The sequence below is a fragment of the Triturus cristatus genome, chromosome 6 (genome assembly GCF_964204655.1).
Source record: "Triturus cristatus chromosome 6, aTriCri1.1, whole genome shotgun sequence".
Lineage (NCBI taxonomy): Eukaryota > Metazoa > Chordata > Amphibia > Caudata > Salamandridae > Triturus > Triturus cristatus.
In genome coordinates, this window is record NC_140589.1 from 1,858,282,094 (window position 1) to 1,858,298,419 (window position 16,326).

General features: G+C 46.5%; 1 protein-coding gene across 21 annotated transcripts in view; it reads right to left on the reverse strand.

The window, feature by feature from the left end:
• LOC146822208 (uncharacterized) overlaps nucleotides 1-16,326 on the reverse strand; it is a 260,616-nt gene that overhangs the window by 69,463 nt on the left and 174,827 nt on the right. For 17 of the 21 annotated variants that reach the window (XM_085613358.1, XM_085613354.1, XM_085613342.1 and 14 more), the window contains 2 exons: nucleotides 13,109-13,249; nucleotides 6,848-6,991 (listed from right to left, as the gene is read on the reverse strand). In XM_085613358.1, coding sequence (XP_085469484.1) covers nucleotides 6,848-6,991; nucleotides 13,109-13,249 — 285 coding nt within the window. The remainder of the gene's footprint in view (nucleotides 1-6,847; nucleotides 6,992-13,108; nucleotides 13,250-16,326) is intronic. The other 4 variants (XM_085613359.1, XM_085613356.1, XM_085613352.1 and 1 more) reach the window with 1 other exon arrangement.

A 16,326-nucleotide genomic window follows, 5' to 3' on the forward strand; every position in this document is an offset into this window, starting at 1 on the left:
CGGCACCTGATTACAGGGCTTATTACTGGGCAACTGTCCTGCAATATATCAGAGGGCTAGTGGGTGGAAATATGGAGGATCGATGGAGAGTGGGAGAGAGCGTTCCTGATATATATGAGTTACTGATCAAGGATTCAAACAAGTGGCTCCTCACGTTTAATGAAGGCAGCTATTACAAGAAGATTAAATTTAAGACTCTAGGTGCAGCAATGGCAGTATGGTCAACTGTCAAGAAGAAAATGAAAATTGGGAGGATGAACTATTATACTCCATTATTTAATAACCAGCTGTTATCAACGGTATTCCATGATCAAGTAATGAAGCGATGGGATATGAAAGGGGTAAAAATAATAGGAGATTTAGTGGGTATAATGGGCTTTGTGACATTTGATCAAGCACAGTAGATCGTAGGGACTTTTTCAAATACCTGCAGATAAGATCGGTTTTGTTAAAGAAACAGGGAGGGGATACTAAGTATAAAAAAGTAGAAACTATGGAAGTTCTAAGAGATAAGAATGGCTGCTCAATTTCCCAGATATATGGAGAATTGATTAGGTATAAGGAGGATGATTGTGGAAAAGTTATCGACAAATGGAATAATAAATTGAACTTATCTGGCAATGAGGTTGAAAAAGCGAGTAAACTATCGAACACAGTGCTAAGAGTAGCTACCCTACAAACAAACTCAACAATATAAGACTATGTATGAGCTTTATGATACACCACATAGAATTGCTCAATGGGGTGGAACTACGGGAGTGGTTTGTCCTAGATGCCAGGCAACACAGGCGGATACTATACACGTGTTTTCTGCATGCCCCGCCTTGGATTTATTTAAGAACACAATAGAGCAATTCTTGGATAGCGCACTCGGGATTAAAATCAGTATAACCAACGAAGTTATGATTTTGGGGGTAACCAGGGACGGTGTAGAAATACCTCAATATGAGTTTATTTATATAGCAATGACCTTATGTCGATTATGTGTTGCAGCAATGTGGAAAGATCCTAATCTGCCAACATTCCAACAATGGCTAGCACGATTATTAGCGGTATATGTATTAGAAAAAGCATTGTATGATAAAAAAGGAGGGAAGACAAAGCAAATGGGGAAACGGATTTGGGCCCCAATTACTTATTGGAAAAATAGACTTGAAAATGACTAAAATAATGAGATAATGAAGTCTTCCTGTTTGGGGTCTAATCATGTCTTAATTTTGCTTATTTGTATATTCTTTTTTTTTTGTCATTCCTGTTGATTTGGTTGTATAACCGATTGGATGGAACTTGTATAATGAAATTAATTGATATGTTTTTCTTGGCGATGATGACTAAAAAAAAAAAAAAAAAAAAAAGCTGACTCACAATAAAAAAGGTGAAAAGACAACATAAGGCCTGCTCAGGGGGTCCACAGGGACACCCAGGGCCCAAAAAAACATTTTTCTTTTCGCGGGATGTGCGTGCGGTACGAACATCCCGCCCAATTTTTTTTTTAATTTTAATAAGCCCCTGGGTGGGCTACAAAGAAAATTTATATCCAGAGACTGGGTGATTTTTAAAAGTTTAAGATACGCAAAGGTGAATTCAAGAATGAATGGGTGTATAACCTCATCCTCTGGGGTCTATCTTTATTATAGGTGGGTGCCCCGGTGCCCACCCGGGGCACCCATCAATCAACAGATAGCCCCAGTTGGCTCCCATCACAGTGTTGGAGCAGGTATTGCTCCCACCCGGAGGGAGCAGCTATCTCTGCTTGCTACCTCTGAGCAGGAGCAATATGTGTTCTGTTTCCCTGCCTGCAGGAGTATGGGCAGGAAACAGAACTGAAGTCTGCTCCCAGCTGGCAGAGTATGTTTTAATCTTCCGTTGACTGGGTGCAGACTTGTCTTCCCTGCCTGTACTGCTGCATGCAGGGAAGACATATTTGCTCCCGTTTGGGTGGAAATTTAAAAATGCTCCCAAATACTTGAATACTGACTGAATGATTATAGTACTGCAAGGAGAGTGCCTGGCTGAATTTATAAGTGTTTGGGTTTTGGTGCAGTGAATGGATTAGTACATGGTGCTGAATGGGTCACTGGAGGAGTGCAAGGGGAGTGACAGGGTGTTTGCTGGAGTGTATGGGTACTGACTGGGGAATTGAAGGTGTGAAAGACAAGTGTGTAGGTGGTTAGAGGACTGCATGCATAGTGGATAGGGGATTAAAGCAGTCCATGTGTTAAGGCCTGGCTTGCTGCATGAGTACTTGGATACTGACTGAATGATTAGAGTACTGCAAGGAGAGTGCCTGGATGAATTTAAAGTGTTTGGGTTTTGGCGCAGTGAATGGATTAGTACATGGTGCCTAATGGGTCACTAGAGGAGTGCAAGAGGAGTGAAAGGGTGTTTGCTGGAAGTGTTTGGGTACTGACTGGAGAACTGAAGGTGTGAAAGACAAGTGTGTAGGTGGTTACAGGACTGCATGCATAGTAGATAGGCGTTTGAAGCAGTCCAAGTGCTAAGGCCTGGCTCAGTGCATGAGTACTTGGGTACTGACTGAATGATTAGAGGACTGCAAGGAGAGTGCCTGGGTGAATTTATAAGTGGTTGGGTTTTGGCCCAGTGAATGGATTAGTACATGGTGCTGAATGGGTCACTACAGGAGTGCAAGGGGAGTGACAGGGTGTTTGCTGGAGTGTATGGATACTGACTGGGGAATTGAAGGTGTGAAAGACAAGTGTGTAGGTGGTTAGAAGACTGCATGCATAGTGGCTAGGGGTTCGACGCAGTCCATGTGCTAAGGCCTGGCTCAGTGCATGAGTACTTGGGTACTGGCTGAATGACTAGAGTACTGCAAGGAGAGTGCCTGGGTGAATGTATAAGTGTTTGGGTTTTGGCGCAGTGAATGAATTAGTACATGGTGCTGAATGGGTCACTAGAGGAGTGCAAGGGGAGTGAGTCTTAGAGTCAGTGCTATGCTAAAAGACACTTAGAATACAGTTAAAACACCTACATACACTAGGAAACACTATGCATTGGGGTACCCCTATGATTAGAATGACCTCCTCTGTAAGCCTCTAATACATAATAGGGCAGGGGTATTAAACTACCTCGCGTTTGCACACAGGTGAATGGAGGGGGGGGCCTGAGGTGACTTGTGTGCAAACACACCCTGTGTCTGTTTTAATTTGGGGGATAAAGTCCCGTTGAATCCCGAGTGTCCCTTGGGTCCAACTAGCCCACCAGGTATCTCCAGTTAGCGCCACATAGCTGTGTTGCAGAGCGGTGTAAAAAAGGGGACGGCCTGGACCACCTCTCTGCAAGGCAGCGCAGTGGCGGTTACTGGAAGCACCTGGTGGGCTAGTTGGCCCACAGGGGCCCTTAGGATTGAAGGGAAATTATATCCCCAACTTAAAACGCGCCACAGAGCATGTTTTCACATGTCACCTCAGGCCCCATCCCCTCCCTTCACCACTGTGTAAACCTGCCCTGTGGCCGTTTTAAGTTGAGAGATTAAGTCCCCTTGAGTCCTGAGGTTCCCTAGGGTCCAACTAGCCCACTAAGTACCTCCAGTAAGCGCCACAGTGATGCGTTGCAGAGAGGTGTAAAAAGGGGCACTGTCTGGACCACCTCTCTGCAACACAGCGCATTGGAGCTTACTGGAAGCACCTGGTGGGCTAGTTAGCCCCCAGGGGCCCTCAGGATTGAAGGGGACTTATTTCCCCAACTTAAAACGCGGCTCAGGGTGTGTTTGCACATGTCACCTCAGGCCCCGTCCCCTCCCTTCCCCACTGTGTAAACAAGCCCTGTGTCCGTTTTAAGTTGGCAGATTAAGTCCCCTTGCATCCTGAAGGTCCCTAGGGTCAAACTAGCCCACTAGGTACCTCCAGTAAGCGCTTCAGAGCTGCGTTGCAGAGAGGTGAAAAAAGGGGTGTGGCCTCTGAACACCTCTCTGCAACGCAGCTCCCTGGCACCTACTGGAGGTACCTGGTGGTCTAGTTGGCCCTCAGGGACCCTCAGTATTGAAGAGGAATTCAATCCCCAACTTACAACTCGCCAAGGGGCGAATTTTCACAATGGTGAAGGAAGGGGGCGGAATCTGAGGTGACATGTCTGCAAACACACCCTGTGGCGCATTTTAAGTTGGGGAATTAATTCCTTTTCAATCCTGAGGGTCCCTGGGGTCCAACTAGCCCACCAGGTACATCCAGTATGCGCCAGAGAGCTGCATTGGGAGGTGTTCAGAGGCCACGCCCCTTTTTACAACACTCTACAACGCAGCTCCATGGTGCTTACTAGAGGTACCTGGTGGGCTAGTTGGCCCCCAGGGACCCTCAGGATTGGAGAAGAATTAATTCCCCAACTTACACCGCGCCACAGGGTGTGTTTGCACACATGTCAACTCAGGCCCTGCCCCCTCCCTGCACCACTGTGCAAATGCGCCCGTGGCGCGTTTTAAGTTGGGGGATTAACTCTCCTTGAATCCTGAGGGTCCCTGGGGTGCAACTAGCCCACCAGGTACCTCCATTATGCGCCACAGAGCTGTGTTGCAGAGAGGTGTAAAAAGAGGCGTGGCCTCAGAACACCTCTCTGCAACGCAGCTCCCTGGCGCATACTAGAGTTTACTGGTGGGCTAGTTGGCCCCTAGGGACCTTCAGTATTCAAGGAGAATTAATTCCCCATCTGCAAACTAGATGGGTGCGTTTGCAGAGTGCTGCAAGGAGGGGACGGGGCCTCAGGCGCGATGCCGGTTTTTTTTAAAATTTATTTTTTATGAAGGGGGCTGTGTGGTCCCCCTTCTTTTCCAAATTAATTGGCCCTGGGGACCCCATCCCCCAGGGCCTGCCCCCTATTTTTTTTGTTTTCTAAACCTTGGAAGGGGGCCGCGTGGCCCCCCTCCCGAGGCCATAATCAACCCCAGGACCCCATTCCCCGGGGCATGGCCATTTTTTTTATTGATTTGGTGGGAGCTATGTTGCCCCCCGCCTCAGGCCACTTATGGCCCCGGGGACCCCATCCCCCGGTGCCAGCCTTTGTTTTGTTTTTTTCTTAATTTTTGAGGAGGGGGGCTGCGTGGCCCCCCTCCCGGGCCACTAATAGCCCCAGGGACCCCATCCCCCGGGGCTGGCCCTCTCCATTGGGGACCGTGGGGGGTCTCCAATCCCCCCACGGTCCCGCCGTCTCCCCGTGTCCTTCGGGAGCCGGCATTGCTTTTCCACACGTGGAGCTGCTAAGATGCAGCTCCCCATGTGGAAAAGCAATCGTCTTTGGTTTTTGGAAGAGAGAGCAGGTTTCCTGCTCTCTCTTCCAAATACCAAAGCAGTTTGCTATGGCAGGGCGGGAGCCGCGAGGCTCCTGCCCTGCCATAGCAAACTACAGTGTCCCAGGGGTGGGCACCCTGGGACACTGCAGGAGCCGGCCCTGGGGGGTGGCAGTCCCCAGGGCCATCAAGGGCTCCAGGAGGGGGGCCGTGCGGCCCCCCTCCCAACATTTATAAAGCCTCGGGCGGTGGTGGTCCCCAGGGCTGGGGCGTCCGTAACGAACCCCTCAATATAAATACTTAGTGCCGCGGGGAGGTGGCGGTCCCCAGGGCGTCTGGGGGGCTCGAGCCCCCCCACACCAGAATATTTATTTTTTTAAAAAGCCACGGGGTGGCAGTCCCCGGGCCATGTGCCCCCGCTACTTAATTAATTTATTAAAGCCCTGGGAGGGGTGGTCCCCGGGGCTTGGGTGGGCTTGAATGGCCCCCATGTTAAAAATGAGAGCCCCAGGGGTGGCGGCCCCCGGGTCTGCGGGGGGGCTGTGTGCCCCCTGCAAATATTTGAGCAAAGCCCTGGGGAGGTGGCGGTCCCCGGGGCAGTGTGGGGGGATTCGGGCCCCTCACAATTTTTTTTTACTCCGGCCCCGGGACCTGGCCACCGGGGCCTAAAGAATAACGAAGCGCGGGAGTCCGCGCTTCAAATTTTTTAAAATTTCGGCCGAAATTCGCACTGCGCGAATCTCGCCGATTTAAAATTCTTTTTTGGGCCCTGGGGGTCCTTGTGGAACTCCCTGAGCAGGCCTAGGGGGTCAGGGTGTTTTGCCCTTCCCCCTTTTCTTGTTTTTCACGTTTTTTTTCTCTTTTCCTGTGCCTCGTTCTACAGAGGCAAAGGATGGCTGCTAACACTTCCTGGTTTGGAGTGTTGACAGCCAATTAGCATAAAGCTTGTGTTCGGGAGGATCCGCGGCCCTAGATATATGTGTTTTTACTTTTGAATTTCCCAGCAACTACTGAACGGATTTACACCATTTAACAAAAAGGCACCTTTCTGAACCAAGGGCTACCTCTTTGCCAAATTTGGTGTAATTCCGTTCAGCAGTTCAGGCTGTAGCTGGGGCAAAATTTTCCTATGGGAAATTGCATGGGGAAAACACGTTTTTAGACCCACCTTTTTTCTCGGCCTCCGCTTGACGAATCACCGTGAAACTTTCAGGATAGGAGTGGACCGGCGCGCCCCACGAGTTTTAAAAATTTCGCGAAGATTCGTCAACCGTCGCCAAAGTTATTGGGAATAGAATAATGCGGATTTCCTATGGAAAATAGGTCCTAACTATAACTACCTACTGGCGACCGCCAGTAGGTAATATATATATATATATATATATATATATCAATGGGCTGAAGGAGACGTTCTTCCGAGTCTCAAATAAGTTGCATGATGGGACTTGCAGTCCAAGATGAGGAACTGCATGAATGTTTTCTAAAGCAAACGTGGGTCAGCTGTGCTTCCACCAATGGGAATAATGGAGCACATTCAAAAAGGAGAACAGCAAAAGATGTGGTGTGCACTTTGAGATCTGGATCCTACATATTGTATATGCCTTTTACCTGTTGTGATGTTTGTGCATTGCTGGGTGCAGAACGGAGTGCAGCACTTTTGTAATCCTGGGCAGTCGCTATCTTGGTTGCATTTTGGAGGCGGCAGAGGAGTTGCACATCTTGTAGCTGGCACTGGGCACTCACCAGGTTTCTCTGTAGGAGTGTAAGTCACAGTCATGAAATTCACCTAACCATCCTGTGGCATTTGCAGCATTTTAATCCTTTGTAGTAGGCTTTGTGTGAGGAGGCCCTTGTGACTTACAAATAGAATGGCCAGCTAATATATTAGTACTAAAAATATTTAATTGCAGATGACATTAGTTACTAATTAGTTCTAGAAAACGTGTACTAGATAACCTGCAATCTAAACAAAAATAAACTTTTTTTTAATGTTTCAACTGACATAATCTTATCATACCCTTGTGAAAGGCTTTCCCCCAACCACCCACACATAAAACCCAGTGCTTAAACAAGGCCTACCACAAAACTTTCATATTACGTAAAACCACAGCATGCTTGAAAATAAATAAAACTAAAATCCTGACTATGTAGAAAAATTTAAGACGTTCATTATACAGCACTTAGACACCAAGGGGCTGATTACAATGGCGGGGAGACCGCCACCGACCCGCCATCGCAACCAGCTTTACCACCCCTTATATTATGATGACGGGCAGACGTGTGAAGGTCGTAAAGACCGACTGCCATGCATCCAATGGGCTCCATGAGCCCGCCGGTGCGATGGAGGGGCCCGTAGTCCCTACAATGCTGGTGGTGCCTACCAGGCACTGTAGTAGGGATTATGATGTCCCTTTCTGCCAGCTGTTTCATGGTTGGTTATCTGCCATGAAAAGGCTGGATGAAAGGGACATTGAGAGCCGGTAGCGGGCCCTCCTTCCCCACTGGCCCTTGGTTGTGGGTGTTGGGGGGCACCTATTGAGCTCCCCTACATATCTCGGTACCATGTGGCTAGCACCCCATGGTGGTTGTCACGTGGAGCCAGCAGCACCCACCGCAATGTAAAATATAGGCATTGCGACCGCTGTGGTGTTGGTCACATTATAATGCCTACTATGGGACCGCTGACAGCATGTCAGGTGGTCCCAATCCCCGATACAATGGTGGATGAACTGAAGTCCGCCCACCATCATAATCAGCCCCTATGTCTAGAGCAAAGATGTAACATGCAGCAAACCCACCACATCATGCCTAAAAAAAAAACCTAAAGTTATGTTCCTACAGAACAATTTAAAGATGTTCAACACCACTATCACACAAGGCTTACAACAAGGATTCAGCATGCAGCAAATCTATGGAATAAATCCATGATCTTACAGAACAAATGAAAGACTTTCAATATGACTTACACACCTCCAACGTTATGCAGGAAGAGTGGGTTTCTCATTTTTCTAAAATCTTTGATTCAGATAGTGCATCTAGGGATTTAGGGGACAGGTGGCCGCATACGCCACTGAATATTACTGTCCAAGAAGTTTTAGATAGCATAAGGGTCAGCAAAGGGGGAAAAGCACAGGGCTCAGACGGGGTACCAATTGATGTTTATAAATTGGTCCCTGAAATATGGGGGCCTCTGTTAACCCCTTCCCCGCTCATGACGGAACCGCTCCGTCATGAGCCACGGTTGCCGTGTGCTCATGACGGAACGGTTCCGTCATGCCACGACCGTTGGCGGCCGCTCCACCCACGCGGCGCTGTTTCCCCGCCTGTGCGGGGGGACAACGCAACTGGGCGGAGTCATGACGGAACCGTTCCGTCATGAGCACAGCTCAACCGTGGCTCATGACGGAGCGGCTCCATCATGAGCACAGCGCCACCGCGCTGCCCCCCCGCACTCCCTAGCGCCGCGGCGGAATTCCCGCCGCGGCGAAGGGGTTAACTAATATTTTTAATGCAGCTGTCCGTAATGAGGTGCCCCCTACCTGGGAAGAATCCATTCTAATCCCAATTTTTAAGAAAGGAAATCGTGGGGACGTTAAGAACTATCGCCCAATTTCCTTGTTGGATTCTTCCGTAAAAGTAATGAGTCGAGTCCTCTTAGTGAGGTTGGAAGAATGGGCGGAGGATAATTGTATTCTAGCTGAGAGCCAGTTTGGGTTCAGGAAGGGTCGTGGCACGATTGAGCAGTGTCTAAATTTAGACCTACTCATCGGTAAATATACCTTGGCAAAGACCGGCACTATTTACCTCTGCTTTGCGGATTTAAGTAGTGCCTTCGACCTGGTGGACCATGGAATTCTCTGGGCAAAACTAATCGAAATGGGGGCTCCTGAGGGCATTGTGTTCTTTTTAGCTCGTCTTTATACTAAACTACGAGCATGTGTCCGTTACGGACCTAAAGGGGAATGCACAACTATGTTCAAGATTGGGCGTGGAATTCGTCAGGGATGTGTGTTGGCCCCACTGCTTTTTACACTTTTTATTAATGAGATTGATTCTTTTCTCAAATCTCTGGCAGTGGATGCTCCCAAAATTAACAATGATTATGTCCCTGTGTTACTTTACGCGGACGACGCGGTTTTAATTTCACGCACCACAAACGGCCTTCAACAGCTGATGGATGGCTTTCTGCAATTTATTAAAAGCAGAAAGTTAGTGTTAAATAAATCCAAAACTTATGTTATGGAATGTGGGCGCAGGTACGGAAAGAAACAGTTTTCATTTTTTATAGAGGGACAAAAGGTACAGGCTGTTGATAACTTTTCGTACTTGGGGGTCACTTTTTCAAATAAAAATGCTTGGGCCAATGAACATAAAAATGTCCGGGCTAAGATGGCACGGAATTTTTACAATGGCTACAAAACTGGGAGACAGGCGGGTCAACGACATGCTGAAAATTTTTCAATCTCGTTGTGTATCAATCGCCCTGTACGGAGCTAGCATCTGGGGCTATGCCCCGGCCGGATCTCTCCAGGTTGAAGAGAATGTATTCCTGAAGAGACTTTTGTGCCTGCCAAGCTCTGTTTCTAACGCTTTAGTGCATAGCGAATTGGGTATTTATCATCTTGCCGATTTGATTCTCCTTAGGCCATTGATCCTATGGCGCTCCATTTGGATAAAAGAAGAGACCTCTTTGTGCAGAGCTATTATTTCTGATTGTCTTTCTTTGGACCATTACTTAAAGATCCCATGGTTAAAGTATATTGAGGATAATTTTCGGGAGATCTTTAGCATTAACATCATTGCGGATCAATATGGGGCTACTGAGCTGTCAAAATCGATCTTAGGCAGTGTTTTTTACAACAGCTTACCATCAAAAGGCATCAAAAAAGCTCTGTCCTCTCATCTTATGTTTTTTATTACGATTTAAATGAATTTGTGGGTTTCCAGCCGTATTTGTCACAAGTAACTTGGAAGGCACATCGGTTTGTGTTGACTAGACTTAGAATGGGAGTAGTCCACAACCTTGTTGCCTTCCCTTCTCTGCACCTACATCCTGCTGGCCCCTGTCTATGTGACAACACTTCCTCTCAAAGCACTGTGCATTTTCTTCTGCTTTGTCGACTGTATAAATATCTGCGAATTGCATATTTGAAACCCCTGTTTGCCAAATTTGGAGTCAGGTCAACACGTGACTGCATGAGTTTGCTTTTTAATTTACACCACCCTGATGTGTGTTTTTATACGGCTACCTGTCTCCTTAAATCAATTAATGCAAGGAAAAGTATGCTTTTTTAACTGTTTTAAACTGATGTATTTCCTGTTTTAGACTGCTGTTTTATATTGCTGTCTTTTTAATGCTGTGCTTTTATGAACTTGTTTTTTTGTTCGAATAAAGCCTTATGAAATGAAATGACTTACACACTCAAGTACGATTGATGCAAAATCAATTTGACTAAACAGTGAGATAGTCTAACACCCAATTCAGTACACATAAAAAGAGGAAAAGATAAGGAGAAATAAAGATATTTCACCTCGTTGCACCTCACTTAGGGAGGTATAGCATTTGATGCATTCCCAGGCTACCAGTAATTTTAAATCTGGGAGTGTGCCAAAATCCATGGGCAGTTGCGTTGAAACACCAATGCTCAACCCATGGAACACCTCCCTGGGGCAGAGTAACGCAGTGCTACATTGTGCTACTCTAGATTTATCAAGCCATGGAGGGCCACGCAAGGTGGCCTTGCGTGGCTTGATCAATCTGACTTTATTGTTGCGTAGCCCTTGCCCCCCCTTGCATGGTGCATGGGCAACGCAGAAACAATGATAATATGCCCCAAAGTGTAAAAAAATTGGAGTAGATATCTCTTTCACCTGAAAATCATGAGATGATATTTGAAAATGTGGAGACCTGGCAGTTATAAATATAAAATCTGCCTTTAAAGTGTCCAAAATAGACTCTATTAGAAAACCTAAAGACAAACACAGAATAAGATGAAACATAACAAACTACTATACAGAAAAAAAAGCATAGCAGAATATTTACTCACTGGAAATAAATCCAAATACAGAAAACCTATGACCAAATACAGTGTGAGTTATCACAACATATAGAGTAAAACCAAATATATTAATAATGCAGTTTGGGCCACAAATAAAACAAAATCCACTTCCTGATTCACTAAAAACCTAATCCTGTTGGTAACTACTCCAAAACAAGGCCAATTTCACAAAGTAGGATTGTTGACAGGAGACCCACAGTGGTGTTAGAGAAGGACCAAAAATTGTAGGAACAGAAGCAAAATAGCTTGTCATTTCCATCATAAACTAAACAGTTTGTGTTAACATTATACTATATTGCCTAATCCCAAAGCTGTGACAATACTGAATTGACATTGAGATAATTAGAGAGATGGTGAGGTTTTGTTTATATAATGTGTGACAGGAAATTCAAGGGATAGAGAAAAATAGAGACTAAAGACACATCAACCTCACCCCCAAAGGATATGGCATTTTTTTTCCACAGCAGTGACAAAATGTATGAACAATTAAACTGAACAAATGTCACATTTTGTGTTCCCAGTTTGAGTGCCACTGTGGCATGCAGCCATTAAGTTGAAGGTTACTGAGTTCCCACCACTTTGTTGCCAAACATTGCATCTTGTCGTTATGGGGTGAATGAGGCCTGGCATGCACCCCTTTTTTATTTGAGATACTCCTGCCCTAGTTTTAATTAAGTTAACTAATTCTACCATAGTGGAGGCATGAAGCAGGGGTCAACCACCCAGTCTGGGTGTAACATGTTAATGGGCTATTTGAGACATGGATTACCTACCATTCTGTAGATCTCCTTTTGCTATACTATGAGGAGTGGAAACCACAGATACAGGTCTGCAGAAGCATACTATCCTGAAAATTGTTTACACTCAAAAGTTCAAAGAATCAGACACCTAAGAATCCATGAGTGGGAGAGTGGAACCATTTCACCCGGATTGTAACCTCTGAACCCCAAATTAGTGTATTTTATTCTCTCTATTTCTCTAATTGCCACTTATCACCATTCACTTCTTTTTCATTTTTTTTATTTCCCGCTTGGTATTCTGAGCTATTTTGTTTGTTATCCCTACACCTCATACGCTTCCCTCAATTTGTCATTTTGTTAGTTTACCTGTCTGCACAATTACAGTTTTTTCTAAACTGGGTTTATTCTCTAGTATCCGTACTGCAGACCCTCCAGACCACTGAAGTGAGGTTGCCACACTAATATGTGCTGCCACAGGTGTAGAGTACCTCTGTGGCTTCAGGAAGCTTCTTTGCACCAGTTGAGCAGTACCCAATCTATACCTCTTACATATGCCTCATGCTCTTTTGTAAGGTTCCCCCTAGCTGGGTACTCTGAGAAATGATGAGAAACCTCACCAGATGTCTGCTGTCTTCCAATGCTTGCATAGTCCTTGATGTTTAAAAAACACAACAATAGTGTATTCAACTCAAATACTTTCCCATTTAAACAGGCTGCCCCATACTGCCAGACCATGTTTCTGTCAGCACCCTGCTGTGATAGCTCATGAACTTGAAGATCTTTGTTTTAAGCTCTGCAGTAAGATAAAGTGCGATCTGATTAGTAAAATAGGTTCTGCACATAAAATGTCAAACTCCACAGGTTCTCTTTAAGACAGCGATACATGAACCAGGATATGACAGGGTCGGTAAGGACTAAGAGCATTATACCTTTTTGTTGGCCATTGCCTTTGGCTATGGTGTCAGCAGTTGGGGTGATAGGGGAAGATGAGGGGGCACTTAGTCACAAGTCCCTTTAAGAGAAACATTTACATCCTCAAATGTCTTCTTGTGAGTGGCTGTGAGTAATACCTGTAGCCGGATCCTTGCACTTAAGTCCGCAGTGGAAGTGGCAGCACCTCTGATTTCCTGTACAGTCGCTGTCATTCTTGCACTGATCCGGTTCAGCTTTTTTGCACACAACTGTGTCTTTTGGACATTCACCAGTTTTCACTGTAACAGAGGAGGTTACAAGATTCAGCGACCTTTTCATACAGTGGCACAGTAGAGACTTAATAGGAACCCCTGACTCGCTCTCCCCAAACACAACAAAAGTGTTATCGTATTAACCGCATTTACACCACAACCATAGCAATCTTAAATAAAAAAAATCCACCATTTGTTTGCTTACTTCTTCAAAGATATAGGGCCGCATTTTTGAAAAGTATTGCATAGTTGCATGAAAACAGAGATGTAACACCTTTCAGTGCGCCCTCCTTGCGACACCCTGGATGCTCCATATTTACTGTACAACGCTCCATGTCGCAAGGATTTACAGATAGGTCAGTATTCCTGATGTATTCGTAGGTACAATAGTGAAGTATTGCTGGGGTGTGTCTGAAAACAGATGCAACTCCAGCAATGTGTCCTTTTACATGGGGCAAGCCCTATGTGAAAGGGCCTGCGTTACTCCTTACACCTGCTGTGAGAGAGGCGTAAGGATTTCACACAGTGGCGTCCTAGAAGTGCAATTCTACGAGCCTTTTCTGCGCCGGACAGCCCACCCGGCATACATTATACTTCTTGCAGGTATAATGTAGCACAGGGGTTTACAAAGTGACACATCTGCCTAGATGCGTCACTTTGTAAATGTGGCCCAGTGTGGCTCATATTTTACGCCATTGCATAATCACAAAAAATCGCAACGGCGGCGTAAAGGGCTCATAAATAAGGCCCCTAGTTTTTACCCTGCTGCGCTACCCATCTTTGTTTGTTATATTGGCCTCAAAATATTACTATATACTGTAAATAATTACATATGGGCACTGATCGAATTTGATATCCTGTAAGACTGAATGTGGCATTTCAAAAGGGTTATACCCTCTAGTACTCAGCAATGTTAGCCAGCAGTTCAGCCTTAGAAGATGTGTCGATTTTCTACAACTAAAATATAATTTGGACAGCACCTTATCCTTTCTACTTATGTTTATCCAAGAAGAATATAAAGGCTCTTTTTCCAGGCTATAGAATTAGACTGACAGTGAAAATGTATCAATGTTAGAGTTGATGTACTAGTTGGCTCTTTACGAATCAGCTTTGTACCATTTAATCATTAGCACCAATTTCAAAATGTGGAGAAGCCTGAGATGGATGAAGTTTTAATGCCTTCAACTGACTGATAGTAAAAATGTTAATTATATTAAGTAGTTTTAAGCATGTGCAGAACAGTAGAGTATTAATAATACAGATGAGACAGGTAGATTCTATTTTCAGCTTGGTGGTAATATACCATGAATCACATGACAAGCACTAACATTAAAGAGTGGCCCATTTATTCTGTCTGGTATCCGTACAAATAAACTGAAATATTAGCCCATAGGTCTCCTGCTAGGGTCTTATTAGATAACTGTGGGGGAAACATCTGGAGTGTAGCACCTTACTGAGCTGCCCCATGTGCCCCTAACAAAACAATATCCAAAAGGAATTTGTAGCTGAAAACTGAAGAGATGTAGATCATGACTGTTAGAAATGGCGATTTCTGGTTGGCTAGGGCTTGCGCCAAAGCCAGACAGAAACCACCACTCTAGTCAGGGCTGGGGAGTTACACGCCAAAGATAACCCCTGCTCACCCCCTTGGTAGCTTGGCACGAGCAGTCAGGCTTATCCCTGAGGCGATGTGTAAAGCGTTTGCGCGCGCACCCAGCAACAACACCCAAGGCCCACCACAAAGGAAACTCCACGCAAGGTATTCTATAAAAATAGCCTTTGTATTATACACAACACATTAGACAAAAACACACACTCTACAATGTGCCAACAGGCACGGGCAGAATTTACAAGGGATTATATGTACAGGGGACAGGGCCACGTGGACCGCTGTCCGGAATTAGCACTCTTAGAACATAGGAATAATATTGTAGTACAAAATAACATATGTAGCACACAACCAGTAACTACTGGTATCAGGTAAGTACCACCTACGCAACCCTAACCACCTTAGGAAAATATTGCGCAGGGAATCAGGACCTCACTAGCACCACCTGTACTAGGAGAAAACAACCACCTAAGTATCACAATACCTGTAGGGGTCTAAGCACATAAACACATGATGCATAACATTCAGAGGTGTAAAGCAAAGCACATGACGCATAAACATACATTCAGAGGTGCAGGGAAACACAATTGCGCAAGAACTCACATAAGCCACTACCTGTGGCAGTCCCTAGGCCAACTGGCCTAGTAGGGGCAAGGACGCCCTGCGTCCAGAAAAGTCAGGGCGCGCCGGCGCAGGCTGCGCAAGCCAGAACACCGAGGCCACAACCTAAACGTTGCAGTTGCCCACTAAGTGCTGGGCAACTGGAGAGATGCTGTGGCACCACTGTGCCTTGTTAAACATAAATCTGCAGCACATACGTGGAGCCTCTCCTGGGCTCTACAATGAATAATGTGCCTTTCGTGGGAGCCTTCTAGGCTCTAGAACAAATATGGCCTCGTGGGAGTCCCTCTGGACTCTAGACAAATTATGCCCTCGTTGGAGCGCACGAGCGCTCTAAAACAAATCTGCCCCCAACGATGGAGCGGCCCTCTGGCAGGCGGGGCCGCTCAAGCACTGGCAGGGGTAGGCAGGGGCCCCCTCTCTGGGGCCCTCGTAACTCAAATCACCCCCCGTCGTTGGAGAAATGCCCCTTGAGCCTCGCAGGCTCTAAACAACAATGGGCCCCGCTTTGGAGCGACCTCGCGCTCCCAACAACGCTCTGCCCGTGTTGGAGCCTCTCGGGAGCTCACGGACACTGCCCCCGATGTCAGAGCCTCAACCGGGCTCTGGCTCAATCACTGCCCATGGGGGACCGAGGAGAGACCGGCGGGAACGCCCCCACTCACCGGCTCTCCGCGGCGTCGTCCCTTCTCTTCCCGGGGCCGGAGATCTTCAGCAACACGACGGCAGCTCGTCCCAGTGCGGGGTGGGCTCCCGCCTGGGTAGGACGCTTCTCCTCCGGGCAAGGGCACCGGGCGCAGGGTAGGCTCCTGCCTGCTCCGGGGCCCCCAAAACCAGCCGCGATGCTTCGGTAGGAGGCGGGGTAGGCTCCCGC